The 22,215-nt window shown below is 43.1% G+C and overlaps 1 protein-coding gene across 4 annotated transcripts in view; it reads left to right on the top strand.

Moving 5' to 3' along the window:
* The first annotated feature begins 2,403 nt into the window (after nucleotides 1–2,403).
* The window catches only part of EGFL7 (EGF like domain multiple 7), a 33,334-nt gene continuing 13,522 nt past the window's right edge, over nucleotides 2,404–22,215 (top strand). For 3 of the 4 annotated variants that reach the window (XM_070758908.1, XM_070758907.1, XM_070758905.1), the window contains exons 1-6: nucleotides 2,404–2,642; nucleotides 7,670–7,739; nucleotides 13,161–13,343; nucleotides 14,867–14,989; nucleotides 17,777–17,880; nucleotides 20,974–21,069. In XM_070758908.1, the coding sequence (XP_070615009.1) occupies nucleotides 13,261–13,343; nucleotides 14,867–14,989; nucleotides 17,777–17,880; nucleotides 20,974–21,069 (406 nt within the window). In that variant the 5' untranslated portion in view covers nucleotides 2,404–2,642; nucleotides 7,670–7,739; nucleotides 13,161–13,260. The remainder of the gene's footprint in view (nucleotides 2,643–7,669; nucleotides 7,740–13,160; nucleotides 13,344–14,866; nucleotides 14,990–17,776; nucleotides 17,881–20,973; nucleotides 21,070–22,215) is intronic. The other variant, XM_070758906.1, reaches the window with a different exon arrangement.

The raw sequence follows: 22,215 nt of genomic DNA, 5'->3' as shown, positions 1-22,215 counted from the left end.
CTAGGGCTCCAAGATCCCTCTTACAGTTACTATTGTAACTTTTTCGATATTTTGATTTTTTTATATATATTCCAAAAGCTGAATTAAATAAAAGAAACACGTCAAGATGCAAGAGGCTGGCAAACTTTCTGTAGCAATAGAGTTGCCTGAGCTTGAAAATATAACATGTGAAGGAGGCCAAAATCCCAGGGTTGGAATTTAGGAATGGGAGGTGGTTTCAACAGGCAGGATCAATTCAGAAATCAGGGGCTAAAAACAGAGCTATAAACCATGTTTTTTGGTAATTTGTTAATATGTCAAAATGGGACTCGAACCTCTCGTTTTACCATAAGTAAAATTAATTTATACTTTTTAAAAAATATATAGACTTCCCCAGGGAAGGCCCTGCTACTTACTCACTCACTCACTTACTTATTAGAGTTGAAAGGGACCTTGCAGGTCATTTAGTCAAACCCCCTGCTCAAGCAGGAGATCCTACCCCACCCCAACCAGATGGCAGTCCAATTTTCTTTTGAATGTGTCAAGTGATGGGGCGTTCACAACCTCCGCTGGCGGGCTGTTCCACTGATTGATCGCTCTCACTGTCAGAAAGTTCTTCCTTATTTCCAGGTTGAATCTCTCCTTGGTCAGCTTCCATCTGTTGCTCCTGGTCTGGCCCTCTGGTGCCTTGGAAAATAGTGTGACCCTCTCCTCTCTGTGGCAACTCCTCAAGTATTTGAAGACTGCTATCATGTCCCCTCCTGGTCCTTCTCTTTGCTAGACTATCCATGCCCAGTTCCAGCAACCTCTCTCTGTATGTCTTGGTTTCCAGTCCCCTTATCATTCTGGTTGCTCTCTTCTGCACTTTCTCTAGAGTTTCAATGTCCTTTTTTAGTGGGGTGACCAAAATTGAATGCAGTGCTCTAAGTGTGGTCTGACTAGGGCATTATAGAGTGGTATTAGTATCTCCCTAGTCTTGGAGTGTATCCCTCTGTTGATTCAGATTGTGTTGGGTTTTTTAGCCGCTGTTCCGCATTCTATTTATTTTATTTTATTTATTTATTTATTTTGTCCAATACACAAAACATATTGAGGGGAATAGGCATGAAGTATTACATATAAGGAAAAGATATGAAAATAGAGGAGAAGATATATGAAAGGGAGGAAAGATATATGACATATGGGAAAACGGGACACAAATTGGACAGGGGATGAAAGGCACATAGTGCACTTATGTACGCCCCTTACTGACCTCTTAGGAACCTGGAGAGGTCAATCGTGGATAGTCTAAGGGAGAAATGTTGGGGGTTAGGGGTTGACACTACTGAGTCAGGTAATGAGTTTCATGCTTCAACAACTCGATTGCTAAAGTCATATTTTTTACAGTCAAGTTTGAAGCGATTAATATTGAGTTTGAATCTGTTGCGTGCTCTTGTGTTGTTGTGGTTGAAGCTGAAGTAGTCATTGACAGGCAGGACGTTGCAGCATATGATTTTGTGGGCAATACTTAGATCGTGTTTTAGGCGTCGTAGTTCTAAGCTTTCTAGGCCTAGGATTGATAGTCTGTTTTCGTAGGGCATTCTGTTTCGAGTGGAGGAGTGAAGGGCTCTTCTGGTGAAGTATCTTTGGGCATTTTCTAGGGTGTTGATGTCCGAGATCTGGTATGGGTTCCAGACAGATTAACTGTATTCAAGGATGGGTCTGGCAAATGTTTTGTAGGCTCTGGTGAGTAGTGTGAGATTGCCGGAGCAGAAGCTGCCTAGGATCAGGTTAACAATTCTGGAGGCCTTTTGGGCGATGTTGTTGCAGTGGGCTTTAGCACTTAGGTCGTTTGATATTAGTATTCCAAGTTCTGGCTCATGTTTAGTTGATTATCCACCAAGACTGTTTGTATGTGTGTCTTGGGTTTTTCCTGCCTAGGTATAGGGTTTTGCCTTTCTCAACCTTGAACCTCATTTTGCTAGTTTGAGCCCACAATACTAGTCTCCTAGTCTAGCTATGATCCTGCCCTCTCTCGGAAGCTGGTTAGAAGTCCACCTGAACCTTCTAACTTGGTTTCTGGTTAGGAGAAACCTAGTTAGAAGTTCGAGAGGAGAAGAGCTGGTCCCATCTCACAGCTTCCTCCTGAGTCGAGTGGAGGAACCTGGGCATTCCTGAAGTGGCTTCTGTATATGCAGAGCCCCTCCCTGATCAAACCTTTCCCCCCCCCCCGCCTACCTCCCCCAATCCCCCAGCCACCTCTTCCTTTTGGCATTAAGACGGCCGTTTCGTACCAAATTCCCTGCTGAGCTGTTGGGTGTTTGCTTCTGCTCGCCCATCTCCTTATCAGGCAGCAACACTCGCAGAGTTTCCTGTCTGGATTGTCCATCCCAGGCCTGATTTATACAGGAAGGAGGCCATAAAAAGCCGCCCTTCCAAAGGGACCCTCATTGCCACTGACCGCCATTGTTCGTGACTTGGACAGCAGGAGCCGAGCAGAAACCCCAGAGTCAGCCCCGGCTGGGGTAGGGCGGCCTCGAACCATGAGGAAGCAGAGCTCAGCAGAACTTGGCCAGAGGGCAGCCAGACGCCAGGAGAGACGGTGGTCGGGAAAGCTGGACGGAGGAAGCCCCATCCCAGGACCACCAGAGGAGACAGCTCTCAGCTGACCAGAAGATTCCCAGGTAGGTATGAGATTTTTGATGGCCAGGTCTCCTAAGAGGTGGGGACTTTGACGTAGCAGTGGGTCTCCATTGTTGGTTAATTCTCTCCCTGTGCTCAGGTTGAGGACATTTGCATCTAGTAGAAGATCTTTGCAAAGGAGATGCTCTTTGGAACAATTTGGGCTGTTGGGTGGATTCACATCAGAGAGTTCATAGGGTTGCAGGTAAAGCCCTTTTTGTTTTGAGATTCACACAATGCTCCACAGGCTGGGTTGACACAACCCATTTAGTGAGAGAGAGGGAGAGGAAGGGAGGGAGGGAGGGAAAGAGAGAGAGAGAAGGAGGGAGGGAGGGAGAAGGAGAGAAAGAGAAAGAGGGAGAGAGGGGGAGAGGGGGAGAGGGAGGGAGGGGGAGGGAAGGAAAAAAGGAAAAGGAGAGAGAGAAGGAGGGAGAGAGATGGAGGGAGGGAAAGAGAGAGAGGAGGGAGAGAGGAGGAGGGAGGGAGAGGAAGAGAGAAAGGGCAAGGGAGGGAGAGAGGAAGAGAGAGAGAGACCGAGGGGCGAGAGAGAAAGAGGAAGAGAGGAAGAGGGAGGGAGGGAATGAGAGAGAGAGAAGAAGAAGAGAGAGAGAAAGAGGGAGAGGAAGAAAGGGAGAGGGAGGGAGGGAAAGAGAGAAGGGGAGAGGGAAGGAGAGAGGAGGAGAGAGAAAGACCGAGGGGAGAGAGAGAAAGAGGAAGAGAGGGAGAGGGAGGGAGGGAATGAGAGAGAGAAGAAGAGAGAGAGAGAAGGAGGGAGAGGAAGAGAGGGAGGGAGAGAATCCCTGAATTGAGCAGGCTTATGTCCACTCAGTTGCTCCTCCTTTACCTGTTTTGAGTGTGGTGTGAACCTATCAAAGGTTTCAGGTCATGAGCTTTCCTCGGAACACACTTTTTTTTGCCTAGTAGTTGGGTTCTCATCGAAATCTTTGGCTGGGTTGATCTGTTGTGTGAATCTGGTATTCGGGTTAGAACATAAGAAAGACCTTGGGGCGCCCAGAGGCCGGGGCTGAGCTTTTCACAGGGCCTCCTTCCTAAACTGGATTTATCCAAGGCAGAGTGAAGGCAAGAGGGACAGCAGTGAGATGCTTGAACCCAACCAGGGTGTACATCAAGCCAAGGAACGGAAACGGCCCACGTTCTTTGGGAAGACCAGGACTGACTTGGCCCAAAAGGCTCCTCCTGGTTTCAAAGTGAGCCTCTCTTTCAGCTTCATGCCATGTCCCGAGTCCTAAAGGGACCCAGTAAACAAAGCTGGCCAACCTTGTGAACTCCCCAACTTTGGACATTTTCAAGAGGAGATCGGACTGTCATTTGGCTGGGGTGCTGTAGGATTTCCTGCTTAAGCAGGGGGTTGGACTTGATGACCTGCAAGGTCCCTTTCAACTGTAATAAATAAATATAAACCTCAAAGCCATCTATGAATGGAGGCCCCGTCTGGGCTCCGGGGCTTTTGGGAGATCTGGATCTACTTTCCAGTCCCTCCAAATTCTGGGGACACCTGAGGACAGGCGAGGGCCCCAACAGCTCCATCAAGGGGGGCTCCCGATGGCTTGGCGGCTGCCACCGTAGACTCTTCTCAACTGCCTTGAAGCATTTCCAGGTGTGGCCAGAGAAACTCTGTGCTATACAATGGCTGGGAATTTTTTCCCCTGTGCCTAAGATCAGCCATTTGTGTCTCAACCCACCTTTGGGGACTTGATGGTTTAACAGATTTTTAAAAAAACAGATTGGAAGGGACCTTGGAGGTCATCTAGTTCAACCCCTGCCCGAGCAGGAGATTCTACATCAAATGTTATTTCATTTTATTTATTCGTTTTGTCACGTACGTATTGGCGGTATACAGAGATATAATATTTATATACATGGCACTAGTAAAAGGGAAACATTAGGATCAGGGATGGAAGGCACTCTGGTGCACTTATTCCCTTACTGACCTCTTAGGAATCGGGAGAGGTCAAATATTTGCTTTGCTCACTTTTTGCATATTTACATATTCCTTTTCTTGCACTTACACATCCGATTCCTTTTACTCGCTGAGAAGGGGAGGCAAGACCCCATTGTAAAGGCTTCCTTTGTTTTTGTACAGCATCTGCGGTCAGGCGGTAGGGAAAGCAAATAGAATGCTTGGCTGCATAGCTAGAGGTATAACAAGCAGGAAGAGGGAGATGGTGATCCTGATGTATAGAGCGCTGGTGAGACCCCATTTGGAATACTGTGTTCAGTTCTGGAGACCTCACCTACAAAAAAAAAATATGGATCAAATTGAACGGGTCCTAAGAACGGGCTACAAAAATGGTGGAAGGTCTTAAGCATAAAACTTATCAGGAAAGACTTCATGAACTCCATCTGTCTAGTCTGGAGGACAGAAGGGAAACGGGGGCACGATCGAAACATTTAAATATGTTAAAGGGTTAAATAAGATTCTGGAGGGAAGTGTTTTTAATAGGAAAGTGAACCCAAGAACAAGGGGGCACAATCTGAGGTTAGTTGGGAGAAAGATCAGAAGCAATGTGAGAAAATATTATTTTACTGAAAGAGTAGTAGATGCTTGGAACAAACTCCTAGCAGACGTGGTTGATAAATCCACAGTAACTGAATTTAAACATGCCTGGGATAAACACAGATCCATCCTAAGATAAAATACAGGAAATAGTATAAGGGCAGACTAGATGGACCAGGAGGTCTTTTTCTGCCGTCAATCTTCTATGTTTCTATGTTTCTATATTATTATTATTATTATTATTATTATTATTATTATTATTATTATTATTACTATTATTATTACTATTACTATTACTATTATTTTTATTTTTATTATTTCACTTCTGAGATTTTGCTTGGCTTTGTTTCAGGATGAATGGATTTGATGCAGTTACGGGTTTAATTGTTGGGAATTGTCCTTTGAGCAATGGATGGAATTCCCACCCTTTTTCTTTCAGGGGGCTTCTCTCTTTTCTCTCACATTTCTCCCCTTAAACCCAGCAGCCTAAAATCTTAGCAAATTGCCAACAGTCTCCAAAGTTATTTCAAATCCACCCCGATCCCAAAGGATTCTGTGTGGCATGAAAAATGAAAAGGGGACCACATGCTAAAGTGTCACTAACTTTTTTCCCCCCTTGCTCCCATTTTTTTCCCCTGAGAACGTTTGTCTTACTTTTTGGCTTAATAAATGAGAAGGATGTGATTTGTATTATTCCCAGTTACTTTTGTTTCTGATGGAACGTGCTGTCTTTAGCTTACTTTAGAGCAGTGCTTCTCAAATAGTGGGGCGCCCCCCCCCAGGGGGGCACAAAGCGATGCCAGGGGGGTGCATGACCCCCCCAGGGAATGTGCTCTTTTTTTGCACCAGGGAGTAGGAGGTTGTTTGCATTGAACAATAGCACACAGCAGGAGATATGAAGTGCAGATAACAAACCCTTAAGAGACACCATGGAAAAATATTGAACAGGGATGAAAAGAAAGGAGGAGAGAGACGGAGATAAAGAGACAAACGTAAGTCTCCCCAAAGCTAAAATGAGGAAATATGATGAAATATGTAGCACTTGGCTTCACTGTGACTACGGTGGGAGATGAGGAAAGGTCGGTATGTTTACTGTATCTAAAAATGTTGGCAGTGGACAGAATGAAGCCAAATAAATTAAGGAGTCACTTAAACATATTCTTCCCCAATTATGCTGATAAGCTGGTTAAGTTTTTTCAGCAAAAACGTGCAAAATATTGCAAACAATCGTCCCAGGGGAGAGTTTGGGGGGGGCATGAAATGTTTACTTCTTCCTGGGGGGGGGCATAACAGAAAATAATTGAGAAGCACTGCTTTAGAGGGAAGCCCTGAGTTTCAACGTTGATAGTAAAACAAAAACAAAAACAACCCATTATTAGGATTATAGAAAATGACAAGAATTATGCTATTGGTTTTTCTAAAAGACTGCAAACATGAATTGCCACCCCGAGTTTGCGGAGAGGGGCAGCATACAAATCTAATAAATGAATGAATGAATGAATAAAAAAGCTGAGTTGACACACGCATTCCTACTTTCATTTGAGAAAACCCTCATTTTATCATAACTGCCGTTAACAATAGAAAATATCCAATTTTACGTCTCTTTATAAGCCCAGGAAGGAAATAAAATAAAAAAGAATAGCAGAAAAAAGGAAAGACAAAAGAAGAGCGGAAAAGAAAAGGAAATACTAGAAACAGACTGAAGCATGATGGCACAGTTAGGAAAAATAGCAGATAGCCAAGAGAAATTTAGATAGCTATGGCACTTTAAATATAAATGAAAGCGAAGAACATTGTCTAAAATCGGGATGATCGCATTTGGAAAGGAGGTAGCACAGGATGGATGATATATATACCAGAAATAATTGGATAAATAATTAGAAAAATTTGAATAATATGACTAAGAATTTGGCATTTGATATTAGAAACATAGAAGACTGACGGCAGAAAAAGACCTCATGATCCATCTAGTCTGCCCTTATACTATTTTCTGTATTTTATCTTAGGATGGATCTATATTTATCCCAGGCATGTTTAAATTCAGTTACTGTGGATTTATCAACCACGTCTGCTGGAAGTTTGTTCCAAGGATCTACTACTCTTTCAGTAAAGTACTATTTCCTCATGTTGCTTTTGATCTTTCCCCCAACTAACTTCAGATTGTGTCCCCTTGTATAGTACAATATTGTACTGTACTATATTTTAATTTGAGGTATGTAAATTGGAATCTCTGTAAGGTGTAGAAAACAATAAAAAAATTATACCCAAAAAATAAATAAAAAGAAAAAACTTGAGATGGACAAAGCAGGAGCGGGAGGAAGGAAAAAACAAAAAAAAACAAGAGAGACTATTTTGCTCCAGTGCCTTTACAAACCTGAAAAAGCCAACCAGCATCCGTTTAGCTATCTCAAGATGGTCAAGACCAAGAGACCAACATTGGCCTCCAAGGTTGACTTCATGTGCTGAATGGACACCTGATTATCTGTGGTTTTTTCTTTGTTTTTGCTATAGCAATAAGAAATCGAAACACCTGAAAAGGAACAAGTTCTGTTTAATCATGAAATGACCAACCCAGAAATAGGTAAGACCTAAAATTAGTTTATCTCCTCTGGTGGCCATTTAAAAGACCTTCATTTGTCCAGGAGTTGCATTTTTATTTTTTGTATTTCTAACCCACCCTCCTTACAACAAGCATGATTAAGTGCACCAGAGTGCCTTCCCTCCCCTGTCCTCATGTTTCTCTCTTACTAGTATCATGTCTATAAACATTGTTATGTCTTTGAACACCACCAATACCTACTTGACAAAACAAACAAACATAAATAAATAAATCTCCTCTCCCATCATCCCCCAGCCAGCATGGGCAAAAAGGAGGGGACGATGATAGCAAGTACAGTAATTAGTAATCACTATTATTATCACTAGCATTAATGCTATTGATATCGCTATTAATTGCACTAGGATAGTAATTCCATTAATTATTGCCAGCATCAAGGTTAATTAATACTATAGTTGATATCTCCCTTTTCAAAAGAGGAAAAGAAAAAAATCCTTCAATTAAAGAATACAGAAGAAGAAGAAGAGGGGAATAAAGTGAGAATGCACTATTTTTGCATACTGCAGTGGGGGAGGGGTGTCTTAGCATCCCCCCCCCCAATGCTGCAACCACCTGAGTCTTATCTACTTAAGGGGTGTGCATAAGTGTACTTTTGTGCCTAATGTCCCTGTCCTTCTGTCTTATTATCCTTTCTATTACTATGTTCTACTTATGTTATGTTATGTTAATATGTACTATAATACTATACTTGTTTGACAAATAAATAAATAAAATAAATAAGTAAAATAAATAAATAAGAGTTATCCTGGAGTTTCTTGAATCAAAATTTGAAGGAAACTGGTTTAAAGGACATGCCTGAAGACCTTAAAAAACCACATCAGAAAAACCTCTGAGTAGCCTTGAACTATTTCCAAATCACCAGACTATACATTATTTATTAGAAACATAGAAACATAGAAGACTGACGGCAGAAAAAGACCTCATGATCCATCTAGTCTGCCCTTATACTATTTTTTGTATTTTATCTTAGGATTGATATATGTTTATCCCAGGCATGTTTAAATTCAGTTACTGTGGATTTATCTACCACGTCTGCTGGAAGTTTGTTCCAAGGATCTACTACTCTTTCAGTAAAATAATATTTTCTCATGTTGCTTTTGATCTTTCCCCCAACTAACTTCAGATTGTGTCTGAATTTATTTATTTATTTATTTATCTAATTCGGCTGTGTGTGTGTGTGTACACTTTTAAGCTGCAGTCCTAAACAAGCTTTAATGTTTTTATGAAAAAATGGGAGAGCGGCCAAACTTAGGATGGAAGACCACCAGGAAACCCAAGGAAACCTTCCTGCCGGAATGGCAGAAGAGCCAAGGGGCTTTGGGTCCTGGTGAGGGAGAGGAGTGCCTGCTTGCAGTTGGAGCCCCCTTCCCCAAATGAGGCTGGAGATGGGGGGTGTGGAGAAGCCAGGACCCCTTCCAACAACTTTACCAAGCCTCCCTCCTCTACTGCTGCGTTCCTGGCTGTGCTGCATTCAGGGAGACCCGATTCTGCCTCGCCTGCCCTTCCACCCACCCAGGAAGGCTCCACATTCGTGGGGGAGGGGGTTACTTTCTCCCCTCTCTGGAAGGAAACACAAAAGGGGGAAGACCCCGCTTCCTTCTTGCAATTGGGAGCAGCACCCATCGGGCAGGCGGACCGACCTTCCCCCGGGCGCATCCTTGGAGGTCAGGAGCCGGGGACGGGGGAGGGGAGAGAGAAAGGAGACCCCGGGGGGGGGAGGTCGCAGCAGGGAGGTCGGGGAGAAAGTTCCCCCTCCCGGCCAGCCCCGCCGTCTGCAGCGGGGAGGTCAGAGCGGGACAAGGCAGCCTCCCCTCTCCGGCGGCGCTCGCCTTTGCCGCTGCCGACCCCCCTCCTCAATTCCCTCCGGGGCGAAGGGAGAGCCCAGGAACTTAGCAAACCAGGTTTGCAAGGAAGGGTCGGGGCTGGGAGGAGGGAGATGGTGGTGCTGGGGCTGCCGGTGGAAAGTATCCCGTTGATGGCCAGGAACTCTGGCTGTGAATTTAGGGAGGGGGCGAGGGTGGGAAGGAGGATGCTGAGACAATGGGACGCCCGTGGGGAGGGGGCAGTCGGGAAGAGCGGGACGTCTCCGGAGATTCCTTCAGGAGGGGAGGGGGCGTCGGGGTTTCTTGTGAAGTGGGGTGGAGGAGAAAGCCCACCACCCCCATTCAAAGGGACGGGGGTCCCCGCCGGACCCGAGTTTCGCAAAGTCGATATATGTATTTAAAAAGCGGTCTCGAGGAGGGGCGCCGTCTCGTGACGGTGATGGAGAAGCGCAGGCGAGCCGAGCGTGGGAGAGGAAAAAGTTTGGATTTCTTTGGGCCGAAAGTCCGCTTCAAGAGCTACCCGAACCGAGGCCGGTTTTGGAGCTGGGCGATTCCGCGCCTCCGGGGCTCCCGATTTGCCGAAGGGCGGGAAATGCGCAAAAGCCGCGCAATTTCTATTTTTTCCCCGTTTCTCAGAGGTCTGTAAGTAAGGGACCGTGCATAAGCGCACCAGCGTGCCTACCGTCCCTGTCCTACTGTCCTCTTGTCCTCTTTTATCCTTACCTTTTACTTATATTATATTTATACAACATACTACTATCGTATACATGTTTGACAAATAAATAAACAAATAAACAAATTTTAAAAAATAGATGGATGCATGGACGGACGGAGGGATGGATTATAGATACATAGATAGATGGATGGATGGATGCATGGATGGATGAATGGACAGACAGACGGTGGTACATAGATAGATGGATGGATGGATGGATGGATGGATGGATGGATGGATGGATGGATGGACGGACGGACGGACGGACAGACAGAATAGATAGATGGATCTGAACTGGGCTGTCGATCATTTAGGGACATTTATAATAAGTGAGGAAAAAAGTCAGAGATGCATTTTTCTTACTATGGGTCTTCCCTGACTTACGGCCCTGATGGAGCCCCCAAATTTCTGCTGTTGCGAGGCTTGCCCTGTTTTACGACTTTTCGTGTCCCATTTGTTAAGTGTCCGAAGGTCACAAAAGGGGAAATCACGTGACCCTGGGACCCGTCAAACTGTCATAAATGTGAATCCGTCATTAAGCATCTGAATGTAAATCGCACGATCCTAGAGATACTGCAACAGTCAAAAGTTTGAAAAATGGTCACACGTTACTTCCCCCCCCCCAGTACCATTGTAACTTTGAACGGTCATTAAGTGAACTGTATAGGCATTCCCCAGTTTACAGCCACAATTGAGCCCAATATTTCTGCTGTTCACCCCATTTTGCGGCTTTTCTTGTCATAGTTAAATGAATCACTGCAGGGATTAAGTTAGTAATGTGGTTGTTAAGTGAATCACTGCAGGGATTAAGTTAGTAGTGTGGTTGTTAAGTGAATCACTGCAGGGATTAAATTAGTAATGTGGTTGTTAAGTGAATCACTGCAGGGATTAAGTTAGTAACCTGGTTGTTAAGTGAATCACTGCAGGGATTAAGTTAGTAATGTGGTTGTTAGATGAATCACTGCAGGGATTAAGTTAGTAATGTGGTTGTTAAGTGAATCACTGCAGAAATTAAGTTAGTAACGTGTTTGTTAGGTGAATCACTGCAGGGATTAAGTTAGTAACGTGGTTGTTAGGTGAATCACTGCAGGGATTAAGTTAGTAACGTGGTTGTTAAGTGAATCACTGCAGGGTTTAAGTTTGGTAACGTGGTTGTTAAGTGAATCACTGCAGGGATTAAGTTAGTAATGTGGTTGTTAAGTGAATCACTGCAGGAATTAAGTTAGTAACCTGGTTGTTAAGTGAGTACTTTGAAGAATTTTAACTGTTTGTGCAAATCTGTTCAATAAATTACTTTTTTTTAAAAATTACATTACTTTTGGAACGCACCTTGTATGTAAGCTGCCTCAAATCGCTTTGAGCGAGTAGGTGGTTGTATAAATTCTCTAAAATAAATGAAGACCCAGATTATTGGGGGCAATAGGCTGACTCTGAAAACAGCTTTAAGAGGGCTGCGTAAGTGCTATTGATAAAATAAATAAATGAATGATGAAAATGCCAAGGACCCCTCATTTCAACCTTGCCTGACAAAATATTCTTCCCTCTCCTGGTAAAGGATACAATTTTGCCAAGCCTGGATTCGCAGGATTCCTTCTTGAATTGCGTTCTGGGACAGCAGTAGAAGCCAGAAACGATGTAGTAGGGTCTCCTGCTTGGGTGGGTGGGTGGGGGGTCAGACTAGGTGACCTACAAGGCCCCTTCCAACTGTGTTCATCTGTTAAAAGCCAGCTCATTGATCTGGGTGGACTCGTGATCCTGATGAGACATTTCTGGCTGCAAAAAAATCCCTTTTCTTTCTGGCTCATTGGTCAGCAGTGGCTAGTTGCGTGGGATCTCATTCTTAAAAAGCTTGTTTCCCCCCCCCCCCTCTCTCTCTGGGGCCTGCATTTTGTCTAATTTTAAATAAAATGCGTGGTGAGTTGAATTATTGCTGAGGATTCCAAGCAAAACCAAACAGAAAAGATTCGAAGGCTTGCTTATCTTTCGCTTTGCTATTGTTAGCTACAGCTCCTAATAGCTTGCAGATGTTTGGAATGGCATTGTTTCATTTAAGAAAAACTGGTGCTTTTTGTGTGTGTGGTGCGTGTAATAAGCCCCCTGTTAGAATATATTGATTCATTGCTTAAGTATGTGGCTGTTACTTGAGAATGGGTTTGCAAATAGTTGGGGTTCGATCCTGGCAGTTCAAAAACCCGCTTCCATTCTTGACTTCAGTTTTCAGCAGGGAAGGGGGAAAGGGGGGTTGTGAGAATTGCCGTGAAAACAGGAGTCGTTTGCCGGAGGGGGCGAAATGTCTGGATTTCTGCAAAACGACGCCTGTCTTTGCTCATTTTTGCTTAAATCCTTTTAATGCATGGTTTCCTGTGATGGCACCGAGATCCTATACGTGCAGTCATGAGCCAAATCTTAGGATTCACATGGAGACACTATTTGTATCCGCAATGAACGTTGTTGCTAATACAACATTCTGGGTTACCGATTTTTCCCCCCCCCCCCTGGTTTTTTTTGGCTCCTTTTGCACTCAAGGATTTCAAGCCAGGCGAGGAGGGGGGGGGGGAATCATTGTGCAAAATTAAAACTTGCCTTTTGGCAAGATTATTCCCACGTAAATGCCTGGGAATTACACAACCCCTTCACATTCCCTCCAAATTGTAAATATTTGCAAAGTGCAGTTCGCTTGAAGTTAAACATTAAGAGAAAATGGACCGATAAGTTTCCAAAAAAAAAACACGATTAATTGCTTGGTTTTTTTTTTTTTAAAACCACTTTTTGATAATAATTTGATGAAATTAAAGCTAAAACCCCTATTTTCCCCCATTCAATTTGTTTTGTTCATTCTGCTTTTAGTCGAGCTTGCTGAACCGGCCTCTGACGCCCGTGGGAATTCTCCCTCCGTCCTTCAGGCGATGATGTTGCAGTAGCGAAAAGGCCCAGCAAAGGAGAAAGGATGCAAAGGGGGGTCCGGCTGTGGACCATGGGACTTGCCATGGTCCTGGCAGCAACCAGCGTTGAGAATTTCTCAAGCGCCAGGTGAGTCCTTGCCCTCTTAGTGAAGAGACTCTGCTGGTTAAATTGCAGCAAGCACTTTCGGGGGTTTCTTTTTGCAAAACTAACAGGGGAGGCAAGCATGGGCGGTCCAAAGGGGGCACCTACCCACCCCAGGAGATGGGCACCTCTTCTGCTGCTGGAGCCATGGTGGCGCAGCGCTTAGAATGCAGTACTGCAGGCTGCTTTTGCTGGCTGCTTCTGCTGCCTGTAATTGGACAGTTCGATTCTCAGCAGGCTGAAGGTTGATTCAATCTTCCCTCCTTCCGAGGTGGGTAAAATTGAGACCCAGATTGTTGGGGGCAAGGAGCTAATTCTATAAACCGCTTAGAGAGGGCTGTAAAGCACTGTGAAGCGGTATTATTATTATTATTATTATTATTATTATTATTACTACTACTACTACTATTATTATTACTATTATTATTATTATTATTTATTAGACTTGTATATAAGTCTAAGTGCTATTGCTTGCTATCTATCTGCCTGTCTGTCTGTCTATCATCCATCATTATCTATCTATCTACCTATCTATCTATATCATCTATCTATGTACCTATCATCCATCCATCCGTCCCTCCGTCCATCTGTCTGTCTGTCTGTCCGTATGTCCATCCGTCATCCATCTATCTATCTGTCTGTCTAAGTACCTATCATCCATCTATGTACCTATTATCCACCCACCCTTCCATCCGTCCATGTGTCCGTCCGTCCATCCATCCACCCACCCACCCGTCCGTCCGTCCATCCACCCATCCGTCCGTCCATCTACCCATCCATCCATCCAGCGCCTTCATTGCTACCGGTTTGCAGAATTGGGCCAAACCAGGAGCAACCCACTGCCGATCCTCTATCTATGTTGCAGTGTCCTCTAATCATGTGGTTGCAATCCTGGAACCTGCAATCTGCTTGCCTTACCACGAGATAATTAGGAAGATGCTGTATTTGTGCAGCAACGGACAGACTCACGTTGAAGATTAAACAGAAACAAGGCATAGAATATGATCAAACATGGACCTTATTCTACCAATGGTTGGGGGGAAAAGGGATGAAGAATAAGAATGTAATCTGTCCAGATGAGCAGATGCAGATGATAATAATAATAATAATAATAATAATAATAATAATAATAATAATAATAATAATTTATTGTCATTGTCAAAAACAACGAATTGTCATTGGCAACGAAAGTCGTGTGACACCCAGAGACCAGTCCCACCATACATAAAATCAGAATGGGTAAATTTAAAAATAGAATAAAAAATAGAATAAATGTCCCACCCACTACAAATTCCCCACTCAACTATCTACATGACAAACCGAGTAATATTGTCCAACAGTTCACTGATGGCGACCTTTAGTTCGTTGTTAAGTGCGAGTACAGCCAATAACCCAGACAATGTTTATTAAGCACTAGACAAATGTAAACAATAGAAAAATAATGGCAACTTTTCTTTTAAACAATGGGGCTGACCTTGCATTGTCCTCTTTGTGCTTCCCACTCGCAGGTGTGGCGGATGCTCCGTGGAGGTGAGAAGCCACACCGTGTCTTACCTCGCTTCCCGTGTCCAGCCAGTCCACCAGCCCTACCTCACCCTGTGCCTGGGAAACAGGCTCTGCAGTACATACAGGCAAGAGAGAGGAGAGTAACTGGGGGGGATCTTCTGGCTTCTATCTTGACCTTCCCACACCTTGTGGCAGGGAGTTCCAGAGGTTTGTTGCATGCCAGTGAAGGCCTCGGCGAAGTTCTATCTACAATCCACGGCAGGTTGTTTAGAAGTGGGAGTTGTGTCTTCAGTGGCATGCAATGAACCCCCGGAACTCCCTGCTACAGGGTGTGGGAGGCTCAAGGTGGAAAGGGACATTCATTTTGCATTCTCCTTTTCACCTGGATTTATTCCCTACTGGGTGCTGATCAAAAGGCCGTGGGGCAGAGGACGGGGCACCCACAGTTGCTGGTGTCTTTCTCTGCAGTCATCTCCCCCCTCCTCCCCCTCCCCCAGAGTTCAGGGTTTCTCCACATTGTCAGCTTTAAGACGGGTGGATTTCAATTCCCAACTAGTAACAACCAGTAGTGGGTTGCTACCGGTAGGTAGAGCAGTGTTTCCCAACCTTGGCAACTTGAAGATATTTGGACTTCAACTCCCAGAATTCCCCAGCCAGCAAATGCTGGCTGGGGAATTCTGGGAGTTGAAGTCCAGATAGCTTCAAGTTGCCAAGGTTGGGAAACACTGTGGTAGAGGACGGTGCACCGGTAGAGAGAGAACTGAAGCTGCGCGCATAGTGCGCCAATAGCGGCAGTACTGGCAATCCGCCCCGGTAACAACCATGTTACTAATGTAGTAGCCGTGGAGCAAAATTCGCTTAGCAACTGTCTAGCTTTGCAATGGAAAGTTTCTGCTCAATAGCAGTCATAAGAATAGAATAGAATAGAATAGAATAGAATAGAATTTTATTGGCCAAGTGTGATTGGACACACAAGGAATTTGTCTTGGTGCAGATGCTCTCCGTGTACAAAAAAAGAAAAAGATACATTTTATTTTATTTATTTATTTATTTTTATTTATTTATTTATTTTGTCCAATACACAATATATATATAGAAGAGAATAGACATGTAGTAATATAAATATAAAGAAAATATATAAAAATAGAGAAGAAATATGAAAGGAAGAAAATATGTATGATATATGAGAAAAAGGAAAGACAATTGGACAGCGGCCGAAAGGCACACTAGTGCGCTTATGTGCGCCCCTTACTGACCTCTTAGGAACCTGGAGAGGTCAATCGTGGATAGTCTAAGGGAGAAATGTTGGGGGTTAAGGGTTGACACTATTGAGTCCGGTAATGAGTTCCACGCTTCGACAACTCGGTTGTTAAAGTCATATTTTTTACAGTCAAGTTTGGAGCGGTTAATATTAAGTTTGAATCTGTTGCGTGCTCTTGTGTTGTTGCGGTTGAAGCTGAAGTAGTCATTGACAGGTAGGACGTTGCAGCATTTGATCTTGTGGGCAATACTTAAATCGTGTTTTAGGCGTCATAGTTCTAAGCTTTCTGTCAAGAATCATGTGGTACAACACTTAATGATTGTCATAGGGGTCAAATAAGCAATGAAGAAACAATCAATATTAATAAAAATCTTAGGATACGAGCAACAAGTTGCAGTCATACAGTCTTAAGTGGGAGGAAAAGGATGATAGGAATGATGAGAAAAACTAGTAGAATAGAAATGCAGATTTAGTAAAAAGACTGACAGTGTTGAGGGAATTATTTGTTTAGTAGAGTGATGGCGTTCGGGAAAAAACTCTTCTTGTGTCTAGTTGTCTTGGTGTGCAGTCCTCTGTAGTGATGTTTTGAGGGTAGGAGTTGAAACAGTTTGTGTCCAGGATGCGACGGGTCCATAAATATTTTCCCCACCCTCTTTTTGACTCGTGCAGTATACAGGTCCTCAATGGAAGGCAGGTTGGCAGCAATTGTTTTTTCTGCAGTTCTGATTCTCCTCTGAAGTCTGTGTCGGTCCTGTTGGGTTGCAGCACCAAACCAGACAGTTATAGAGGTGCAGATGACAGACAGCTGAGGGAAACATGGATACCTTCTTATTTTCCCCGACAAGAATAACCCTGTGAAAGGAGAACTTTTTTTCCTTGTATGTAGTTTTTGGAGTTGTTAACGATTCCTTCTTTGCATGTTGCTTTGAAGAGCAACTAAGAGGATCAGAGGCCTGGAGACTAAAAAACCATATTGAAGAACAGCTGCAGGATTTGGGTTTGGCTGGTCTAAAGAAAAGGAGAATTTGGGGTGACTAGAGAGCAGTATTTGTAGTATTTGTAGTATTTGAGGGGCTACCCCAAAGAAGAAGGGGGTCAAATTATTCTCCAAAGCGCCAGAGGACAAGAAACAATGGATGGAAACTAATCAAGGAGAGAAGCAACCTAGGAGAAACCTAACAAATAATAAATATAACAGAGTTGGAAGGAACCTTGGAGGCCCTACACTACTTCAGACAAGTGGTTATCCAACATCTTCTTAAAAGCCTCCAATGTTGGTGCATTCACAACTGAAGGCAAACTTCCTAACAGTGGGGACAATTAACCAGTGGAACAGCTTGCCACCCGACGTTGTGGGTGGTCAATCACTGGAGGTTTTAAAGAAGAGACCGGACAGTGACTTATTTGAAATACTGCAGGTTCTCCTGCTTGAATAGGGGGCTGGACTAGAAGACCTCCAAGGTCCCTTCCAGCTCTATTCTAATTCTAATATTATTCTTAATTGCAAACCTTCAAAAGATGTTAGGAGTCAGGCAGTCTGTAATACAATGTAGTTAAGTATTTTGGGGCTGGGGGAGCCAGCCTTTCCCAATCTGTTTTTCTTCTCAAAATAATCCAGCGAGTTCACATTTTGGGTTCTGTGGTTTTGCAGAACTACCTATAAAGTCGGTCATCACCAGATTTATCGGAAGATTTCCCAGCCGGAATATGTTTGCAGAAGGGGAAAGGGTTTCTCTCAGCTCGGATGTTCCACAGGTACCTTTTCTTTTCTTTTCTTTTTTTAAAATATAATTTATTAGTTTTATAAAAAGGGAAGGGGGAGAAGGGAGTACAAAATCAAAAGGGGGGAGAGGAAAGGAGAGTACAAGTATAATGAGTTTAAAGGTAAAATTTGCAGAGAGTTACAGAGGTCCATTATATTCCTTAATATATATATATCGTTATTATGTATTAAATAATATTATTACAATAATTCTATTCATGTTTCATTCTTAGTTTACATTCCAGTGACCATATTTATTATCTTTACTATATATAACTTAACAAATCTAAGGAGGAGGTGAGGTAGGAAAAGGATTGTCTGCTTCAACAGCAAACATTGAATTTAATGACTTGACATTCTTATTGAGCGGTGAAAATAGGAAATGAGAAGAGTAAAGTCTGTGAGAATTAAAGTTAAGATAGAGTTCGTTTTTCCCAATGATTGTATGGGTATATCAGTAGATTTGAACTCAGACAGCTTTTGGATTACTTCGTATTCTAGATATCCACTGGTACCATTTCTTTATGTTGAAGCTTTAAGCAAAAATCCCTTTGGGCTCTTGGCGGTGGTTTAATTGGTGAGGGTTTTATATACCATAATTTTCAGAGTATAAGATGCACCTTTCCTGCCGTAAAAGAGGCTGAAAATTTGGGTGTGTCTTATACTCCAAATATAGCTTTTTTGAAGCTTTTTTTCCCCCAGCCCTTAAGTGGCAATAATAATAATAATAATAATTATTATTATTATTATTATTATTATTATTATTATTTATTAGATTTGTATGCCGCCCCTCTACGCAGACTCGGGGCAGCTCACAGCAATGATAAAAACAATATACAGTAACAAATCTAATATTAAAGTTTAAAATAACAATTTTAATAATAATAATAATAATAATAATAATAATAATAATAATAATAATAATTTATTAGATTTGTATGCCGCCCCTCTCCGAAGAGTCAAAGTGGCTTATAACAACAATAAACATTGCAGTACAAATCCAATAATTAAAAACTATAGCTAAAAACTCACTATCATTTAAAAACAGTCAATACTACCCTCTCATAACCACACATAAATCTTACTAGCCAAAAAGGGGATACATCAATTTCCCCATGCCTGGCGACATAGATAGGTCTTCAGAGTCTTGCGGAAGGCGAAGAGGATGGGGGCAGTTCGAATCTGCGGAGGGAGTTGATTCCAGTGGGCCGGGGCCACCACAGAGAAGGCTCTTCCCCTGGGTCCCACCAGATGACATTGTTTAGTCGACGGGAAGGCCAATGCCACCTGTGGCCCTCGTGACATAGGTTTGCTCTCATGGCCCTAGGGATTCTGTGTCCTTGTGTCCCCAGGGTCACCTCAGTGGTGCTTCTGGTTCCTGTAGGATGCAATTTTCTTCTGAAAATCCCCACTATCCTGTCAGAGTTGAAGAAGCTTCTTGAATGAGAAGTGAAACGTCTTCAAAATAAAAAAAAACCCAAGAAAATCCCATTGCCTCCTGAAAAAAGCACCTTTGGGAGAACTTTTCAACCATGTTAACTTCATAAACTGTTAAGTTGGCCTCCTTAACTGTTAACTGTTAAGTTGGCCTCCTACAAGTCCCGTCGACTAAACAATGTAGGTTGGTGGGACCGCAGGGCAGGACCTTCTCTGTGGCTGCCCCGGCTCTATGGAACCAACTACCCCCCGATGTCCGTACTGCTCCCACCCTGCTGGCCTTCCGCAAGGCCACGAAGACCTGGCTTTGTAAGCAGGCCTGGGGGCTGTGAATTGTCCATCTTTCATGGCCAAATTTTATTTTATGAATGGTGTGCATGCATAAGATTTGATTGGTTTTTATATAAATGGGTTTTATCGGGGTTAGGTTTTTAGAGCTTATATCCGACTTCTTTTTTATTGCTGTATCTTTTTGTATTGTTATTACAGTGGAACCCCGACATAAGAGCTGCTCTACTTAAGAGCAACTCGAGATAAGAGCTGGGAGGGGAGAGATATTTTTGTTCTACTTACAAGCCCAAATTCGAGATACAAGCGCCAAGGAGCTGTCTCCTGAAGCCAAACGCTAACTTCCGCGTTCGGCTTCAGGAGACAGCTGCGAAGCGGCGCGCGTGTTTTAAAAGGTTGCAGCCGGCCTGGGGGGCTCGGGGGGGTGCTTGCAGCTTTCTTTCTTGCTCTTTTTCTTTCTCTCTTTTACCTTCCCTTCCTCTATTTCTTCTTTTCTTTCTCCTTCCCACCTTCTTCCCTCCCTCCCTCCCTTCACTCATTCCTCTCTTACTCTCCCCTTTCATAAGTTTCCTTGCTTCCTTCCTCTGTTCCTGTCCCTTCCCTCTTTCCTTCCTTCCTTCCCACCCTCCGTCCATTCATTCACCCATTCCTCTCTTGATCGCTTAAAGCCGGTCCCTGGTGCAAAAAGGGTTGGGGACCTCTGTCCTACAGGATTGGGTGGCAGAGAAGTTGAACATATGTAAATTTAAAAGTTTAAGAAAGTTTACAAGTTAAGTGAAAGAAACTTCATTATTCATTTATATGTACATGTACATTTCTTCATTAAAAACATGTCTTTCTGCATAATTTAGACTAACTTTGTGAGTTTTTTGAGGGCTGGAACCAATTAAAATTATTTACATTAATTCCTATGGGGAAAAGTCGTTTGAGATAAGAGCTGCTCGACTTAAGAGCCCAGGTCCGGAACGAATTAAACTCGTATCTCGAGGTACCACTGTATGTTGTAAACCGCCCTGAGTCCTTTGGGATTGGGTGGCATAGAAGTCGAATGAATGAATGAATGAATGAATGAATGAATGAATTCATTCATTCATTCATTCATTCATTCATTCACCCTGGATTGGTCCTGCCCAGCAACTCTGTTCTGGTTACAGATCGCGCCTGGGTTTGGATCTTCCTACTTCCACCTGTCTGGATGGGAGTGGGGTTCCGCCCGCCTTCTCTTCGTTTTTTGGCTTCTGGTCCCTGAGTTTCCATCTGGACTTGTATGAAACCAGCCCACACATTGTCTAGTTTACGAGCAACCAGTCTGCAGGAAAGAGAGGATGCGAACGTAACTGGTATGTTTGGTCTCACCGCAGCTGCTATTTGCCGCCCACCGTGCCAGCCCAGCCGGAAATGTTCCCTCCGAAATGACTGTGCCTGCCTTGGATGGACCGGGAGGTGCTGCCAGACAGGTAAAAGTCTTTGGGGGGCACCAGGTGTTTCCTCTTCAGGAGAAACTGCAGCACAGCCTGACCGTTAGCATTTGGGAAGGGGCCGTGCTCCGAAACCTCAGATTAAATGCAAATGGACTTCTAACAGGAAGGAAGTGAGCGAGGCGCCAGTTTCTGCACCCACTTGGGTCTCGGTTGTCAGGTAAACTGGCCTGTGGCTGGAACCAGCAAGACTGGCGCACATCACGAGAAACCAATGTTTGTTAGTTTGTTTATTGGGAAGCAAAGAACTTGAACAAGGGCCATTTTGTTTGCTCAAACACTATTTTACTTGATATATAAATTTTCCCACTTGTTTGTTGGTTTGTTGGTTTGACTTCTATGCCCCCCTTCTCAACTGACTTGAGTGGTCCACCTCTTCTTTTGTCTCTGCTGTGCAATGGTCAAATCTATTTAGAATAGAGTAGGAGGAGGAATAATAGGAATAGGAGTTGAATAAGGAAGTTTGTTCCTTGGAACAAACTTCCAGCAGACGTGGTTGGTAAATCCACAGTCACTGAATTTAAATATGCCTGGGATAAACATATATCCATCCTAAGATAAAAATACAGGAAATAGTATAAGGGCAGACTAGATGGACCATGAGGTCTTTTTCTGCTATCAGTCTTCTATGTTTATGAATATAAAATAGAGTAGAGTAGAGTAGAATAAAGAATAAAGAGTAGAGTAGAGTGGAACAGAACAGAACAGAATAAATAGAATGGAATGGGATAGGATAGGATAGAATAGGATATGGAATGGAATCGAATCGAATTGAATTGAATCAAATAGGAAAGGATAGGATAGAATATACAATATATAGAATATAGAATATAGAATATAGAATATAGAATATAGAATATAATAATAATAGTAATAGTAATAATAATAATAATAATAATAATAATAATAATAATAATAATAATATATTAGATTTGTATGCCGCCCCTCTCCGTAGACAGTGTAACAAATCTAATATTAAAAACATTCTATAGAATATAGAATAAAATTTTTGAATGGAATCGAATCAGAAAGGATAGGATAGGATAGGATATAGAATAGAATGTAGAATAGAATATAGAATGGAAGGGAATGGAATGGAAAAGGTTTTTTTTTAATTTTTTCTCC

The sequence above is a fragment of the Erythrolamprus reginae genome, chromosome 8, assembly GCF_031021105.1.
Source record: "Erythrolamprus reginae isolate rEryReg1 chromosome 8, rEryReg1.hap1, whole genome shotgun sequence".
Classification (NCBI taxonomy): Eukaryota; Metazoa; Chordata; class Lepidosauria; order Squamata; family Dipsadidae; genus Erythrolamprus; species Erythrolamprus reginae.
The sequence above is the reverse complement of the archived record's forward strand: the minus strand, read 5'-3'. Positions and strand labels throughout refer to the sequence as shown.